This window comes from Balaenoptera acutorostrata, chromosome 1 (genome assembly GCF_949987535.1).
Source record: "Balaenoptera acutorostrata chromosome 1, mBalAcu1.1, whole genome shotgun sequence".
NCBI lineage: Eukaryota > Metazoa > Chordata > Mammalia > Artiodactyla > Balaenopteridae > Balaenoptera > Balaenoptera acutorostrata.
Genome location: NC_080064.1, coordinates 12,056,197 through 12,070,608, shown reverse-complemented (window position 1 = coordinate 12,070,608; position 14,412 = coordinate 12,056,197). Strand labels below are relative to the sequence as shown.

Sequence of the window (14,412 nt, the reverse complement as noted above, 5' to 3'; positions counted from 1 at the left end):
TTATTTCATAGCACAGCTGGGTTTATTTTAATGTGCATTTTTTTCTTCCCACACAATCTTCATAGGAAATCAGTGCTTTGGGAAGATGCTCTGTGTTTATTCTCTGCCATTACCTGCTCCCCAGCCCATCACCTTGTGAAGCTTTGCAGATAGGTGCCCCCCACCTGATGAGAGTGAGCTTCAGAGGACTGACCCCCACGGCCTGCTGGGAATGGAGCTCCCTCTCCCAAGGAATAAAAGGGAGAGGGAGGATTTCCTAATAGGGGTCCAGGTGTGAGGTCAGTAGTAGTAATGATGCCTCCGATCGCAAGCCTCTGTTATTTTGTTGGCTCCCAAAGGGAGGGAGGGAGGGATGGAGGGGAGGTGCCCATTTTACAGATGAGAAAACTGAGGCTCTGAGAGGTTAAGTGACTCAGCTGCTGTCATTGCCTATCAGTGGCAGAGTTCAGAGCTCCAGCATAGTGACCGCCTTCCCTTCTGCCCTGCCATAGTTTATGCTATTAATTTGTGTCCAAGATAACGGAGGGTGTGGGAGATTGCCAGGATGGCTCTGATCCTTCACCCCTCCCTGTATCCACGCCTTTTGTTATGTAACTTTGCAGTGGCCTCCTGGGAGGAGGGTGAGAGCCCTGTGGAGCTGAGCTGCCCCAGCCAGACCCAGACTTGACCCCTAGACATATGAGTGATTCCAGCCAAAATCAGCAGGGCCACCTAACTGACCCCAACTGACCCCAGGCGAGTGAGCAATAAATACTTGTTATTGGACGCCACTGAGCATTTGTGGTTGGTTTTTACTCAACATTATTAATTACACTGGAAGTAGCTGATACAGTGGGTAAAAGCCTTTGTGAACGTCTTTGAGCAACAATTCTCCTCTTAGGTTTCTGTCTACGTGGGCTCATTGCCAGCTTTGCTCAAGCTTGTCAGCACACGTGCAGCCTCCACCCTTTCCTGGCAGGGCCACTCGAGGAATCAGTGTGTGAGGGGGGACCTTGAGATTTCGGGATTAATGGCAGAATAACATGGTTGTTAGTCACACAGGCTCTGGAGTCAGACTACCTGGGTTTAAGTCCTGGTGCCCCATTACTAGCTGTGCAATCTTGTGTGAGGGTTTCTTTTTGTTTTGTTTTGTTTTTGAGCAGAGAAAAGTTTATTGCAGGGCCAAGCAAGGAGAATGGGCAGCTCATGCTCAAAAAGCCTGAACTCTCCAAAGGTTTTTAGGAAGAGTTTTTATAGGCAAAATTTGCGGGGAGGGCTCCAAGGTGTGTAAGCTTCCTCTGATTGGTTGGTGGTCAGGTGACAGGGTGGAGTTCCAGGAATCTCCAACATGAACCTTCTGGCTCTGACCAGTGTGCGGTCCACGTGCTTGGGCTCAGCCTGAAGTTACCATCCTCTACCTGGGTGGGGCCTTAGTTCCTGTAAAAGAACTCAGAGATAGGTATCAAATTGTTATTGGGTGAGTTTTTAAACCCCTCTGAGTCTCAGGTTCCTCATCTGCAAAGGGGGATAATAATCAGGGTTGCCAGGATTATTAAATGAGATTGAGTATATAAAGCCCTTGGATGGTACCTGGCACACAGATTACCAAGTGCTCAGTACACACTAGCCAGGGTGCCTGCGTTAGACACACAATGGCACTCTAGTGGGTCACTGGCATGAGGGCTCTCAGGCCCCCAGGCCAGGGGAACTCCTGCCGAGGCAGAAGGTGGAGGTGGAGGGTCACTGCCTAAGTGCCCACTCTCCCTGGCTCCCAACCACTGGTTTGTGACCTCTTGGACAAAGTCTACAGATCCTTGCTCTCATCCCAGCCAGATCCCAGGGAGTCCTTCCTGACCCCTCCTTTGCCTCCCTCTTACACTCCCCACCTCGTACTTTAGATTTTGCCAGAAGGGAGGAGTGATGGTGTATTTATCTCCTATTGCTGCTTTAACAAATTACCACAAATACAGTGCTGAAAACATAAAAGTGTACTTTTTTACAGCTCTGGAGGTCAGAAGTCCACAATCGGTGTCACTGGGCTAAAGCAGGGCTGGTTCCTTCTGGAGACTCTAGGGGAGAATCCTTTCCCTTGCCTTTTCCAGCGTCTAGAGGCTGCCTGCATTCCTTGGCTTGTGGCCCCTCCCTCCATCTACAAAGTCAGCAGCATCGCATCTTCAGATCTCCCTCTGACTCTGACCCCCTGCTTCTGTCCTCATATCTCCTTGTGACTAATCCCTCTTATAAGGACTCTTGTGATTCCACTGAGCCCGCCTGGATAATCCAGGCTAATCACCCCATCCCAGGATCCTTAAATTAATCACATCTGCGAAATCCCTTTTGCCACATAAGGTAATGCATTCATATATTCTGGGATCTATGGCATGGACATCTTTGGAGGGCTATTATTTTGTCTACCACAGATAGGCATTGACCCTTGTATATAACAGTGGATCTTTTCCCTGAATCTGAGAATTTTACACTATTGCTGAACAGACAGAACTGTGGCTTATGTTTTACCATTTATTAGCTAATAAAAAGTAGCTTTGATAATCCAATCACATTCCCAAAAGTTATATAGATTTGGCACCGGGGTGGGGGGATGCTTCTGTCCAACACTATACATATGTCTCTTAAATAATTACTGAATTTTTACTGAACCTACCTCTCCTTTCCATCTGCAGCTTGATGGTTGGGGCCCCATTAATTCTGGCCTAGAACATTGCAGCAGCCTCCTAACTGGCCTCCCTGCCTCCATTCTTGCCTGCTCCAAATCACCCTCCACATAGCTGTCAGATGAATGCTTTAGTGTGTACATCTGACCACAGAGATCACTTCTCTATCTAAAACCACTCTACGGCTCCCTATTGCCCTCAGAATAAAGTCCCAACAACCCTCTACCATGGCTACAAGTCCTTCCAGGAAGGGCCTTTCTCACTCTCTAGCCACATCTCTTGCCCCTCCCTGTTAGGGTGACTGACCATCCCAGTTTGCCTGGGACAGCACTGAAAGTACCACTTCCTAGAAAACTACTCAGTGCCAGGACCACTGGTCACCCAGTCCCTGCCCTGTGCCTTATGCTCTAGCAACACCTTGTGCTTGGAGAGTCTTCCAAGCAGTTACCATGACTTTGCTTATGGCCTTCCCTCAGTCAGGAAAGTGACCCCTTATGTTATCCCCCAGGGTATCAGTTAGGACTGTGCTGAGCTGCAAGTAACTGAAAACTGGACTACAGTGGTTAAAACAAATGCAGGTTTATTTATTTTTTACATAACTAGACATTCAGAGAACGGTTGCTGGCATCAGATCTGCAGCTCCATGATGTCTGAGCTCACGTCTCTGTAATTCTCTTCGCCACAAGAAGGTTGCCTTAGTTCCAGGCATCATATCCATATTCATATTCATCACAGGGCGGTAGAGCATGGTGGTCAAGAGCATGGGCTCTGGGGCCAGATGAACAAAGTCTGGATCCCAGCTCCATCACCTCCCAGGTAAATCACCTTGAGAAGTCACTAACCATCTCTAGCCTCAGTTTTCTCATTTGTGAAATGGAGATGATGTTAATAACCTATGTCTTAGGATTGTTTTGGGGATTAAGTGAGGTAATACATGTAAAACCTGTAAAACGGTTCCTGGCACAGAGTAAGTGTTCAGTAAGTGTTAGCTATTACTTTGATATTATAACTGCAAGGGACCTGGGGACAGCAAGAATTTAGCATTTTTAGCCTCCAGTATAGAGACAACTACAAAAGGAGGAGGCTGGGAATGAAGTTTGGGTCAAGCAACCAGCAGCATCTTCTGTATTTTGGTACCTTCTATTCAGATGTAAAGAATACATTACACTGGGCATCACCACCTCTAGGAAGCCATCCTGGACTCTTCCTGCCAGCTCTCACTGGTTTAAGTGTCCCTTTGCTATGCTCCTGGACTGTATTCCTACCTTCACACTTACACCAGGGAACTCAATGATCTGTTTATGGGTCTGTCTCCTGCAGAGCAGGGATCTTGTCTGGACCATCCCTGGATTCCTATGGCTGAGCTGGTGCTGGGCTCCTTGTAGGCCCCATTGCTGGTTGAGAAAATAAAGTATTTTTTGAGAATGAGCTTGACATCGTGGGAGGCCATGGTCCCCATCTCCAGGAACCAAAGTCTGATGGGGAAACTGGACAACTCATGGACCAACCAGAGGCAGCCGTAGTTGATGGCTTTCCTAAGAGGACTTCAGAGGCCGGGTTGGGGGTACCACCCTCCATAGATCAGCACATCCTCAGGAGCGCCCTGGACCAGAGACCTTATGGTCAGGGGTCGGGGGTCCCGCTTGGATGTACCTCACTGGACACTGGGCCCCTCTCTTTTCTGGACCCCCTTGCCCTCCAGTCGGCCTCAGGACCAGAGGGCCCTGCCCTGAGCCTCTTGCCTGTGCATCACTGGCCGTCTGTTCCTGTGATCTGGCCCAGCTCTTTCCTTTTCTGGGCCTGAGCTTCCCTGCCTGTCTAGTGCAGTGCAAGCTTTCCCACCTCTGACCTGCTGTGACTATGTGTGGAAGCCATTGCAGTTTGATCAGGGCCTGGTGGTTCACGGCTTATGAGATGTGCGGGGATGGGGCAGGTGTCTTGTGTGTCCTTAACTCATATTCCCTCAGGCACGAGGTGGCTTCCTGGGGGTGCCCCCTCCACCAGCATCCCCAGCAGCTCCCTCCAAGGCCTAACCAGCCTGGCTGAGGGGGGGTTTCTCATTGCACCCCTGGTATGGAAACGGGCAGCCCCTAGAGAGCCCGGGAACCCGCAGGGGACGCGCAAATCAAAAACGCAGGTCGCTTGAGGGGGAAGGAGGTTTATTGTAGTTGCCGGGATTTGCAGCCTTGGCTCCCAGGGATGAATCACAGCTGTAAGTGCTGGAGAAGCAGAGAACAGAGTGAGGGACTCTGGGTGTGTGGGGGGGTGAGGCTCTGCCGGGAGGGTAGGAACATGGCCGGCAGCCCCGGGCCTTGACAAGCCAGGCTTGCCTCTGCCCAAGGGGTCTGGCCCTCTCGGCAATTCCAACCACTGTGCAGGTGAGCTCAGGACACCTCCTGCTCCCAGGGTGGAAGCCCCCAGCCCAGGGTGACTCTCTGTCCCCCCACCCTCAAAATATAGACGGCCATCCATGCCGCCCCTTCTACTGTGCTGGGGCCACGTTTCACATTTGGGAGCCCTGGTGGGGAGCCTGGGCTTGGGATAGAAGCATTTGCTGAAGCCAATGGATGAAAGAGTGGGGAAGTGAATGACCTTTCCCTTCACTGCCCCTGACTCAAGGCTGCATGCAATAAGCACTCGATCAAAACATCTTGAAGGAGTGAGTGAGTGAATGGAGTGAGAGAGAGTGAGTAGGGGAGTGAGTGAAGGAAGGGCGAGGGAGGGTGAGGGGTGGGTGGTGAGAAGGGGGGCGGGGAGGCGCACCCACCTGGTTGATCCAGTTGATGTAGGCGGACACGCGGGTGAACACCGTGGGCTTCTTGAGGGTGTTGCAGCTCAGCCCGGAGCCAAAGCTGACAATGCCCCGCAACTCCCAAGAGCCGTCCTGGGCCTGGCAGTTTAGCGGGCCGCCCGAGTCCCCCTGCACCAGATGGGGCGGGTGTCAGAGGGAGGCTCGGGAAGCAGGTGAGGGTCAGGGCGGGGCATGTGGGTTGGCCTCTAACCCCTGTTTGGGCCTCAGCGTGTCCATAGTGAGGGAGGCAGAGAAAATGTGGTTTGTGGGTAACTTGGCCTTATTCTGGGGGGCCTTGGGGTGTCAGACTAGGTCTTGGTTTGCTGTGTGATCTTGGGATGTTGGGAACCCACTCTGTGCCTTGGTTTCCCTAGCTGTTCAGGTCACCATGCCTAAGACTCTGAGCTGCCCAGAGGGATGAGGATGCTGGGAGCCGTGTAGGAGACCCGGGAAAGTGAAAAAAATGGAAGTGGGGAGAGGCTCGTGTGCTTGAAAACGGGACAGTCCCTGATTGTCCTAGATGTTTCTTCGTTCTGTGCCAGACTCCCTGAGTCTTCCGTCTCCCTGGACCTTTGGAGCTGATGGTATGAAGGAACGTGTGCCCGGACTTCACCGAGGTCTCTTCTACCTGTGTTAGACTCAATTAGTCCTCACAGCAGCCCTGTGCTTACTATCGCTCCATTTTATGCATGGGAAAACTGAGGTTCAGATAGATCAAACAGCCTGCCCAAGGTCACACAGCTATGAAGTGGGGGGACTGGGACTCGGACTCAGATTCACTTTCAGCTTTCATGCTCTGGCCACAGTGCTGGTGGGGGAGGGGAAGAGGGACGGTGACAAGTTTCTCCTAAGCCTCTTAGGCCCAGCCGGGGCTCAGTCTCCCCCCAGGGAGAGGGTGTGGCGTCTCCCCACTTCTCACTCCTTTGCTCTCCTCACTGCCCCCTTCCATCTGGCCACCTGCGGTAGGGATGTGGGGCAGCGCCTCGACACTCACGTTGCAGGCTGAGATGACGCCATCACCCCCGGCGCAGACCATGGTGTCCTTCACCATGGTGTTCCACCAGTCTTTCTGGGAGCATGTGGCGTGATCCACCACAGGCTGCAGGCCCTGCTGCAGCTCATCAGCGATGGGGCCGTTGGCTGGAGAGAGAATGGGTGGTGACCGGGCGGTCAGCCCAGGCAGCCTCAGCCCCAGCCCAGGCCCAGGCCTTCAGGGAACAGAGGGCTGGATGGGGCTGGGACAGGACCGGGCGAGTTCTGGATAGACTTTGAGGGACCCACACACAGGCCCTTAATTGAGAGGCGAGACTCTGAGCCAATGGTCCTGAACTGTTTGGGTTAGAGACCCCTCTAAGGGCAGGGAAGGCAGAACCAACCCATAGAAAACCCTTAAGAAATAACCACTGAGTTATCTTTAATTTGGGTTCTGGGGTTTTAATTGCCAATGGTTTCCCTGTAGTTCTCTGCCTTTGGTGTCACACATTGAAAGGTCTTTCTCAACCCCAAATTTTCCAAATTTTAGAGGATCTGCATTTTCATCTAAGTATTCTGTAGTTTCACTTATTTGCATTTAACCTTTTAATTCAGTTGGAATTTACTTGGGCATGTGGTATAACATAAGATCTAATCCCCCACTCCAAAATGGTTAGTTTCATTTATTTAATAGTCACTTACGTGGCACTTAGTATGTGCCTAGCCCTGTTCTAAGCCCTTGACAAATTCTAGTCCATTTAATCCTTATAACACCCTTTATATGCACTTGTTAGAGCGTCTGCCACATGGTATATGCTTAATAAATATTAACCATTATTACAAAATTTAAAAAGATGTGAAGATGTTAAGGCAAAAAGGAAAGTGGTGGGCAAATGTGGGTGGTGTGCTTATCATGGGAGCTGCTTCCTCCAATAAGACACTTGTGTTTGGCCAGGGGCTATACTCACTCCAGAGACGGCCCCAGCCAGTGACGTAGCAGGGGTAGTCCTGAGGCAGCAAGGAACCCTCCTCTGGCAGGCAGGCTAGCTGGATGGTGTCACTCAGTTCCACGGGCTCCGCCAGTTTGATAAGGGCAATGTCATTGCTGGAATCCAAAGTGGAGGTGGTGAATGGCAGGAGGGCCTGGTCCCCCAAGCCAATGCTAAGAGACCCAGGCTGTGAGTTGGGAGTCAGGCCAAGGGTGAGCAGGGATCCTCTGTAAACATCCTGGACCTCCAGCTTCTTACTGGCAGATAGAGATGCCGGAGGAGCAATGATCTGCCTTCTAACCCCATCACCCGCTCCTGTAGGTGTAGCTTCTTCCCCCCCATCCCGCGCCACCTTATGTCTTCACAACATGAAAGGCTTAACAGAGGGGAGACAAGAGCAGAAGCATTCTGAACCACTGCAAGGTTATGTATCAACTGAAATTCAGCTAAGCAAATTGGAAATTACAATGATAAAAACACTCGCGGATGCAATTTTTAATGTTTTCGTGTTGCCAGAATGAAAATGGACAACCCTAGAGAGAGCCTGGTTTGATTTCTAGTTCTGCCATGTACTGGGCTGTGTGACCTGGGACACATTCCTTAACCTCTCTGATCCTTGGTTCCTTGTTTAGGGCTGTTGTGAGGATTAAATAAGAGATGGCATGTAAGCTGCTTATTACAATGCGGGCATGCAGTAGACATCAGTAAAGGTGAGTGCTGGCTCATCCTCTGGCTGAGAGACTTCAGGTAATATACTGTGGGACCCTCAGGGTCCTTATTCTCTGTGTACTTTCCAGAGACCCTTGGCCAGTGATGGGTATTGGAGGGGTGTCCATCTCCACTTAGCATTTTGCCATTTTGTGTAAAGCCATCAACTGTTGGCTGTTCAGGATAAGGATGGGGTCCAGGGACAGGCTCTGGCTGCATCTCAGGGACCCCTCCTTCTTCTGAGCTGCTCCCAGGGGGCTGTGAGATGGCCAGCTGGGCACTCACCGAATTAGGAAGGAGTTCCACTTCTTGTGGACAAAGATGGTGTCCACGCCCACGAACAGGGAGCCTTTCTCATTCTCCACCTCCAGGTTGTTCTTCCCCAGGGCCACGCGGTAAGTCAGGGTATCGCTGGACAGAGCAAGGGGACAGGGTCAGGGTGGCCTCCTGTCCCCACTGGCCGGTGGGGTAGAAGGGGAAGTTGGGTCTTTAGTGACCCAGCTTTGGGGCCACCGTGGGACTTGTTTGGGGGAAGGGAGTGTTCATCCCATTGACCCTTCCCAGGGCACGGGGTAAGGACCCCGATCTTGGAGTCAAGTCCACTTTGACTGCTAGGTGGGTAGGCTCGGCCTCAGTTCTCTCACCTGTAAGGTGGAGATAATCTTGGAACTCACCTGCCAGGGCTGCTGTGAAGATGAACTAGTCCACACTGCTGCTGGCCTGCATTCTCTCTCCTGCATGCCTCTCTAACCGCCTCTTCCTCTCCCCTCACACAAACTGCCCCTGCCACACCGGCTTCCACTTTATTTCTCAAACGTACCAAGTGGGCTCCCTCCTCTGGGCCTTTGCATTAGCTGTTCCCTCCACCTGGAACACCCTACCCCCAGACCAATGACGTCTTCCCTTATTTCCTTCAGGTCTTTGCTCAAACATCCCCTTTCAAGAGAGATCTTCCCCCGGCCACGTCATTTAAAATATAACTCCTCATACTTTTTATTCTCTTCCTGCTTTCTTTTTCTTCCTTGCCACTTGCTTTGTTATATATTTACTTGTTGAATGGTCTGTCACTCTGTCTTCCACTAGAATATAAGCTCCCTGAGAGCACAGACTGTGTCCTCACTGCTGTGTTCCCTGGCGTATAGTAGGCGCACAGTAAATACTTGTGGAATGAATAAATGAACAACCGAGTTACTGGATGGGAGTAGCTTATTTAGCCCAGTGTCTGGAGTGTGTGCTTGAGAGAAGCAGCTTATCAGGCTCCTGCCCCCGGGCGAGGGCGGGGTGTCTGGCAGCATCCCGTTCACCTGATGCAGTGGGCAGCTGTGAGGACGTGCTTGGGGGAGATCAAGGTGCCTCCGCAGGTGTGCCTCCACTTGCCATTCTTGAGGTATTGGAGGGAGATCTGGAGGAGGATGGGGAAGGACCACGTGTCAGCCCCCAGGGACCTGCTCCCCACCCCCTCTCCACCTTGCCTTCCCCACCTGCTGCCGTGCGCTTACCTGCCAGGGCCAGCTGTGGGGAATGGCGTTCTCTCCGCCCACCACCCGGGCTGATAGGTTGGGCTGGAAGATGGGGACCCCGCAGCTGGAGGCTGGGGATACAGGAGAGGAAGAGCACAGGTGAGCCGGGCTGGCATTGCTTTGGGGAAGGGGCAGGTGGAAAGAGCACACATTTGGGGGCTGGGCAGACATGGGTTTGACTTTTCCTGCATGACTTTGGGGAAGCCATCGAGTTTGCTGGGCCGCAACTTCCCTTTCTGTGAAACGGGGAGACTAGCACTAACCTGGTAAGTTCGTCCTGAGAACTAAATTAGATGATGCAGGTAAAGAATTGAGCAAAAGACCTGGAGTGAATGTTTAATCATTGAAGGAAACCCGAAGTGGCTGGCTTGTGTGTGAGTGCCCAGGTACACCTGTGTCCTTCATTCTTACCCTGCTGTCCCTTTTCAGGTCACAGCACAGTGGGGGTGTGTGAGCACTGAATCTACAGAATTCCAGACTGTCACAGCTGGGGAGCTGTGTGGAATAGTCAAGAGCAAGTGCTGTGCAGTGAGAAAGACCCAGACTCAAATTCTGGCTCTACCACCAACCAGCCGTGTGATCTTGAGCAAGATACTGAGCTTCACTGAGCCTCGGGGTCCTCATCTGTAAAATGGGGATATTAACAGACCCTGCCTCTCAAGGTTGTTGTAGGATCAGATTGGCTCCTGAACGTCAAGGGCTTAGCACAGTGCTTGGCACATAGCAAACGTGCGGTACACAGGAGCAGCTATTATTATTATTACTGTTGTTATTAGCTGGAGGACTCTTAATCAAGTGCTCTCATTTGCCAAAAGAGCCAGTGAGCTTTAGAGAGGGGAAGTGGCTTGTCCAGGTCCTGCCAAGAGAGAGAGTGACATTCAAGCCAAGTTCCTGGATTCCCAATCTGGGAGGTCACCAGCATGGGGGGGGGGAGCAAAGAATCCCCAAATGAGAAATGCCAATGCTGGGAAAGGTAGGCCCTGATGGCCCCCGGGGTAACCCGAGATGAGGCATCTTCTGCGTCCCTGGTGCTTTCCATACCTCATGGCTCATCCTCACCCTGGGGTGAGGACCGTCAATCCTATTTTGCAGATATGGAAGCAGAGTTGCCAAGCAGGCAAGTGGCTCACCTGACACACAGCTGGTCAGTAGTAGCTGAACCCACATGGGGCCCCAAAGCTCCTTTCCCGAAGCCCTGGAGAGCAGAGGGTCCCTGACCCCATCCTTGTCCCCGGGAGGCCAGCCCGAGCTCACAGCCCGCTGGCTGCAGCTGGTCCCCAAGCCACAGCTTACCGTAGGCCAGGAACGCTGTGAAGATCGTGACGCCCAACATGTTGTGAGTGCTCAGGATCGAGTGGCCGTCGAGGTGACCAGGCCCGCACTTATAGGCAGGAGGAGGGCGGGCCCACCTTGTCAAGGCTGAGCCACCCCTTGGGAGAAACCTGTTCTGTCAAGGCCCTTTCCCTGACCTTGGCTGGTTACTGTTTAATTTGTGCAGGAGCTGGAGCTGGCTTGGAGGCATGGGTTTCCCAAATACCCTGAGACAGAGCAAATCTGACGTTTGCAGGTTTTGGGGGCCCTGCCACGCTGCTTGGTCTGACTCATTTTTTTTTAGTTGTCATTTACTGTGCCGGGTGCCGTGCTCAATACCTCTTGCAGTCACTTAATTCTCCCAACAACATGCGGTAGACACTCTTGTCCGCTCATTAAACTTCACGAAGCTGAGACTCAGAGGGTCAGGGGCAATCCGGGGTCACACAGCTGGGCAACAACAGACCCAGGATTTGAAGTCAGCGCTTCTAACTTCAGTCTGGGGCCGCAAACTCCTGTGATGCTCCGCTTCCTTCTCTGTCTTTATAGCTCTTTGTTTGCTTCCTGTCCTTTTCTTTCTCCCTTATTCAGCTAATACTGTCTGGTCTTGGGGTACCCCCTGCTCTGCAGCACCTCCTCCCCAGGCTGTGGGTGAAGGCTGAGGCGCTGGCATAGCCTGGGAGGTGCTTGGTGGGCTAAGTTCCTACTTGGAGCCAGCTCAGTTGTCTCCCAGCAAGGTCTTCAGTCTCCCCGTCTCTAAAATGGGCAGGTAGGACCAGATGGGCTCTCAGGCTCCTTTCAGTCCTAAAATTCCATGACTTGGATGTCAAGGTCGAGTGCATATCTGGATTTGTGATGTGTGCCCAGAAGTTCCAGCTAGAGCCCCAGCAGTTTGGGCTCAGCCTGGCTCTCGGAGCATCTGGTTTAACCCACTTGTCCTGAGGCCCGACTTCTCCTCTTTGTCCCCTTTTGACTCATTCTCGTGCTCCTAGGAAGCTGTTTTCTGAGCTGGGCCCACTGGTTCCATTAAGAATTATTTCCTAATAAAGAAATTCAGAACGCTACACACACCCTGCCGGTCATGGTGGTGAGCTGGGGGTAGAGGAGGACTCGTAACTCACACGTTTTTACAGCTTAGATCCTTTTTAAAAACAAGTGTGTGTTACTTTGGTCATATTAAAAATCAATAAAGTTTTGACTGAAAAAGCAACAGCAGAGAGGGAGTGTGAGGGAGTGTGTGTAGGGGTGATGGCCTCAGGCCTCAGAACTGGGGTATCTGGGGGATCACATGTTGTTAGAACTTTCTGTTGCCTTCTAGAGGATGGTCAGTGGCTACTGCCCACCACACCTCAGACCGAGAGCTGTTGGTCACCAAACTCTGCAAAGGATCGCCCTGGGCTGGGGACTGACATCGTAAAGAGATACAGGCTGAGCTAGGGATGTATTGGAGGTCGCCAGGGTTCAGGGGGCAGGAGACAAGACTCCTGGTTTCTGTCGCAGTCAGTGACTTGCTGGACCCCGGACCTTGGGCAACTTCTGTGGCCTCAGTTTCTCTTGAACAACTTGGGAAAATGATTAGCTGGGCTTCTGTGAATGGGAGTTTGCTGATTTACACACACAGAGAGACAGCAAGGTCTAGGCGCCCATCTCAGTCACGTGTACAAGCCCATGGATATACAAGCATACAGGGACAGGCAGACAGACAGACAGACAGACACACACCAGTGTCATACATGGAAAACATTCCGTTATAAACACAGTCACCCTCAGAGCCATGAGCCACATGTTCAAAATGTACCCCGATATAGAAATAGCCACAAGTGCACAGGCACATAGGTAGTGAGGTACCAGATAAAAAGTCATTCATTTTTTTTTCTTTTGGAATGTTCACAGAGAAACTGACCTTTTTGGAGAGGGAGGTTGCTGGCTGCTTTGGATGGTGCAGACAGCATCAGCTTTAGGGGAACTTCATTGTTTTGAGACATTTACTAGTTGAGGTCCTTTATGTAAGACAGCACCAACAATTGTACTTGGAGAAAACTGAGGTCACTTTAGTCTTTTTCAGATGCTGAAGATGGGATGTTGAGTGCTTTGCCTAGTGTTGGACCATATTCCCAAAGGACGGAAAACCTAGAGCCAGTACTTCCTAGCTGTGTGACCTTGCGCTAGTGACTCAACCTCTCTGTGCTTCCACATCCTCATCTATAGAATGGAGATTAAAAAATGGTACCAGCCTCATAGGGTTATTGTGAGGAGTGCTTGGCATAGGGCAAGCACTATATAAATGTTGGCTGTTATTATTATTGTTGTTGGTCATCTGGTTCTCATGAGAAAGCTTGAATCTGGACTGTCACTGAGCCCTTTTGCCTTTGTGGGCCCCTTCCTCCACCAAAAAATATTAAGAATTTTATGTTTTATGATTGCGCGGGTATAAAGACTAGTATAATCCAGTTTGGATTCTATTCATTTTTTTTCCTGCCAATTTTAAGAGAAACTAAAACATTTTTGTGGGCCTTAAAGTTATTGTGGGCTCCAGGCACTGGGCCCACCGTACTGATGGACGATTTGGCCCTGGCTGTGGCCCCTCCGCAAGTCAGGTTCTGTACAACTGAATGGCTGAGAGAGACGTTGGGGAATGTTCTTTGGATCATCATGAGTGCCTGCTCTGGACCCTGGAGATGCCTTTAGCTGTGCCCTGGGGCAGCCAGGGAGAAAACTGTGCTCTCACTGGGAGCAACTGGGCAGAGGTGGGAGCTGCCTCTGGGCGTGCGCACGGCTAGTGCCAGCCCCTCCTGACCTGGCCCTGGTGCAGGGAGCCATCGGCCAGAGGACGCCATCACTCCAGGGGCTCGAAATGCCTAAAGTTATGGTGGTGACACTCAGTTGGCTGACCTGATTTTCTGGCCACCAAGATTGAGGAAGCAGCCCCAGGAGGACTTGGGAATAACTGCAGAAGGGCGCCCTGGGGGAGTGGATTGCTGTGATTGGAGGGCAGGGGGCTTGGTGTTGGATTAACTTAAAGCTGTGACTCTTGCCTGCCCAGACTGTGAGGCACTGACTTACTAGGTACGCAGAAGCCCTTCATTCCTTCATTCTTCCCAGACTCGCTGGGCAGCTCCGGTGCGTAGGCGCTGTGCTAGGTCTGGGGCCACAGAGAGTATAAGACCCTGTTCAGCACCGCTGGACCTCCCTGCCTGGTAGGGTGATAAGTATTCCTTGGAGTGTTCTGGGCCAAGAGCTGGGAGCCCCAAACGAGAAGAGGTTAGTTCTGGGTGGGAGCTTGATAGGGGGCAGGTGGGAAAGGGTGGCTTCTCTGCAGATTCCATGTCCAAAACGAACGTGAGGACTTGAGACTGTGAGGATGCCGGACACCCCCATCCTTATCCTACTGAAGCTCGTGTATTCCAAGGCCTGGAGCAGGGCCTCCCAGGATCTGGGCACTTAATGTCCCCCAGCCGTTCAGGGCCAGA

The 14,412-nt window shown here is 51.7% G+C and overlaps 1 protein-coding gene across 1 annotated transcript; it reads right to left on the bottom strand.

Annotated features, from left to right (window-relative positions):
- Positions 1 to 4,797: 4,797 nt before the first annotated feature.
- Positions 4,798 to 11,005, bottom strand: CTRC (chymotrypsin C). The gene is made up of 8 exons (XM_007174957.2): positions 10,925 to 11,005; positions 9,611 to 9,702; positions 9,416 to 9,513; positions 8,397 to 8,522; positions 7,383 to 7,519; positions 6,437 to 6,582; positions 5,419 to 5,571; positions 4,798 to 4,870 (listed from the first exon to the last, which is right to left on the bottom strand). The coding sequence occupies exons 1-8, from the start codon at positions 10,962 to 10,964 to the stop codon at positions 4,856 to 4,858; spliced, it is 807 nt and encodes a 268-aa protein (XP_007175019.2). The 5' UTR covers positions 10,965 to 11,005; the 3' UTR covers positions 4,798 to 4,855.
- Positions 11,006 to 14,412: the final 3,407 nt, after the last annotated feature.

What these genes read in the sequence shown, in the direction of transcription:
- CTRC (XM_007174957.2), bottom strand. Translation starts at nt 10,964, where the DNA reads ATGTTGGGCGTCACGATCTTCACAGCGTTCCTGGCCTACG. An exon ending in CCCACAGCTGGCCCTGGCAG is followed by an intron (nt 9,514 to 9,610) that starts GTAAGCGCACGG and finishes ATCCTCCTCCAG; the next exon opens with ATCTCCCTCCAATACCTCAA. An exon ending in GCGTCATCTCAGCCTGCAAC is followed by an intron (nt 5,572 to 6,436) that starts GTGAGTGTCGAG and finishes CATCTGGTGCAG; the next exon opens with GGGGACTCGGGCGGCCCGCT.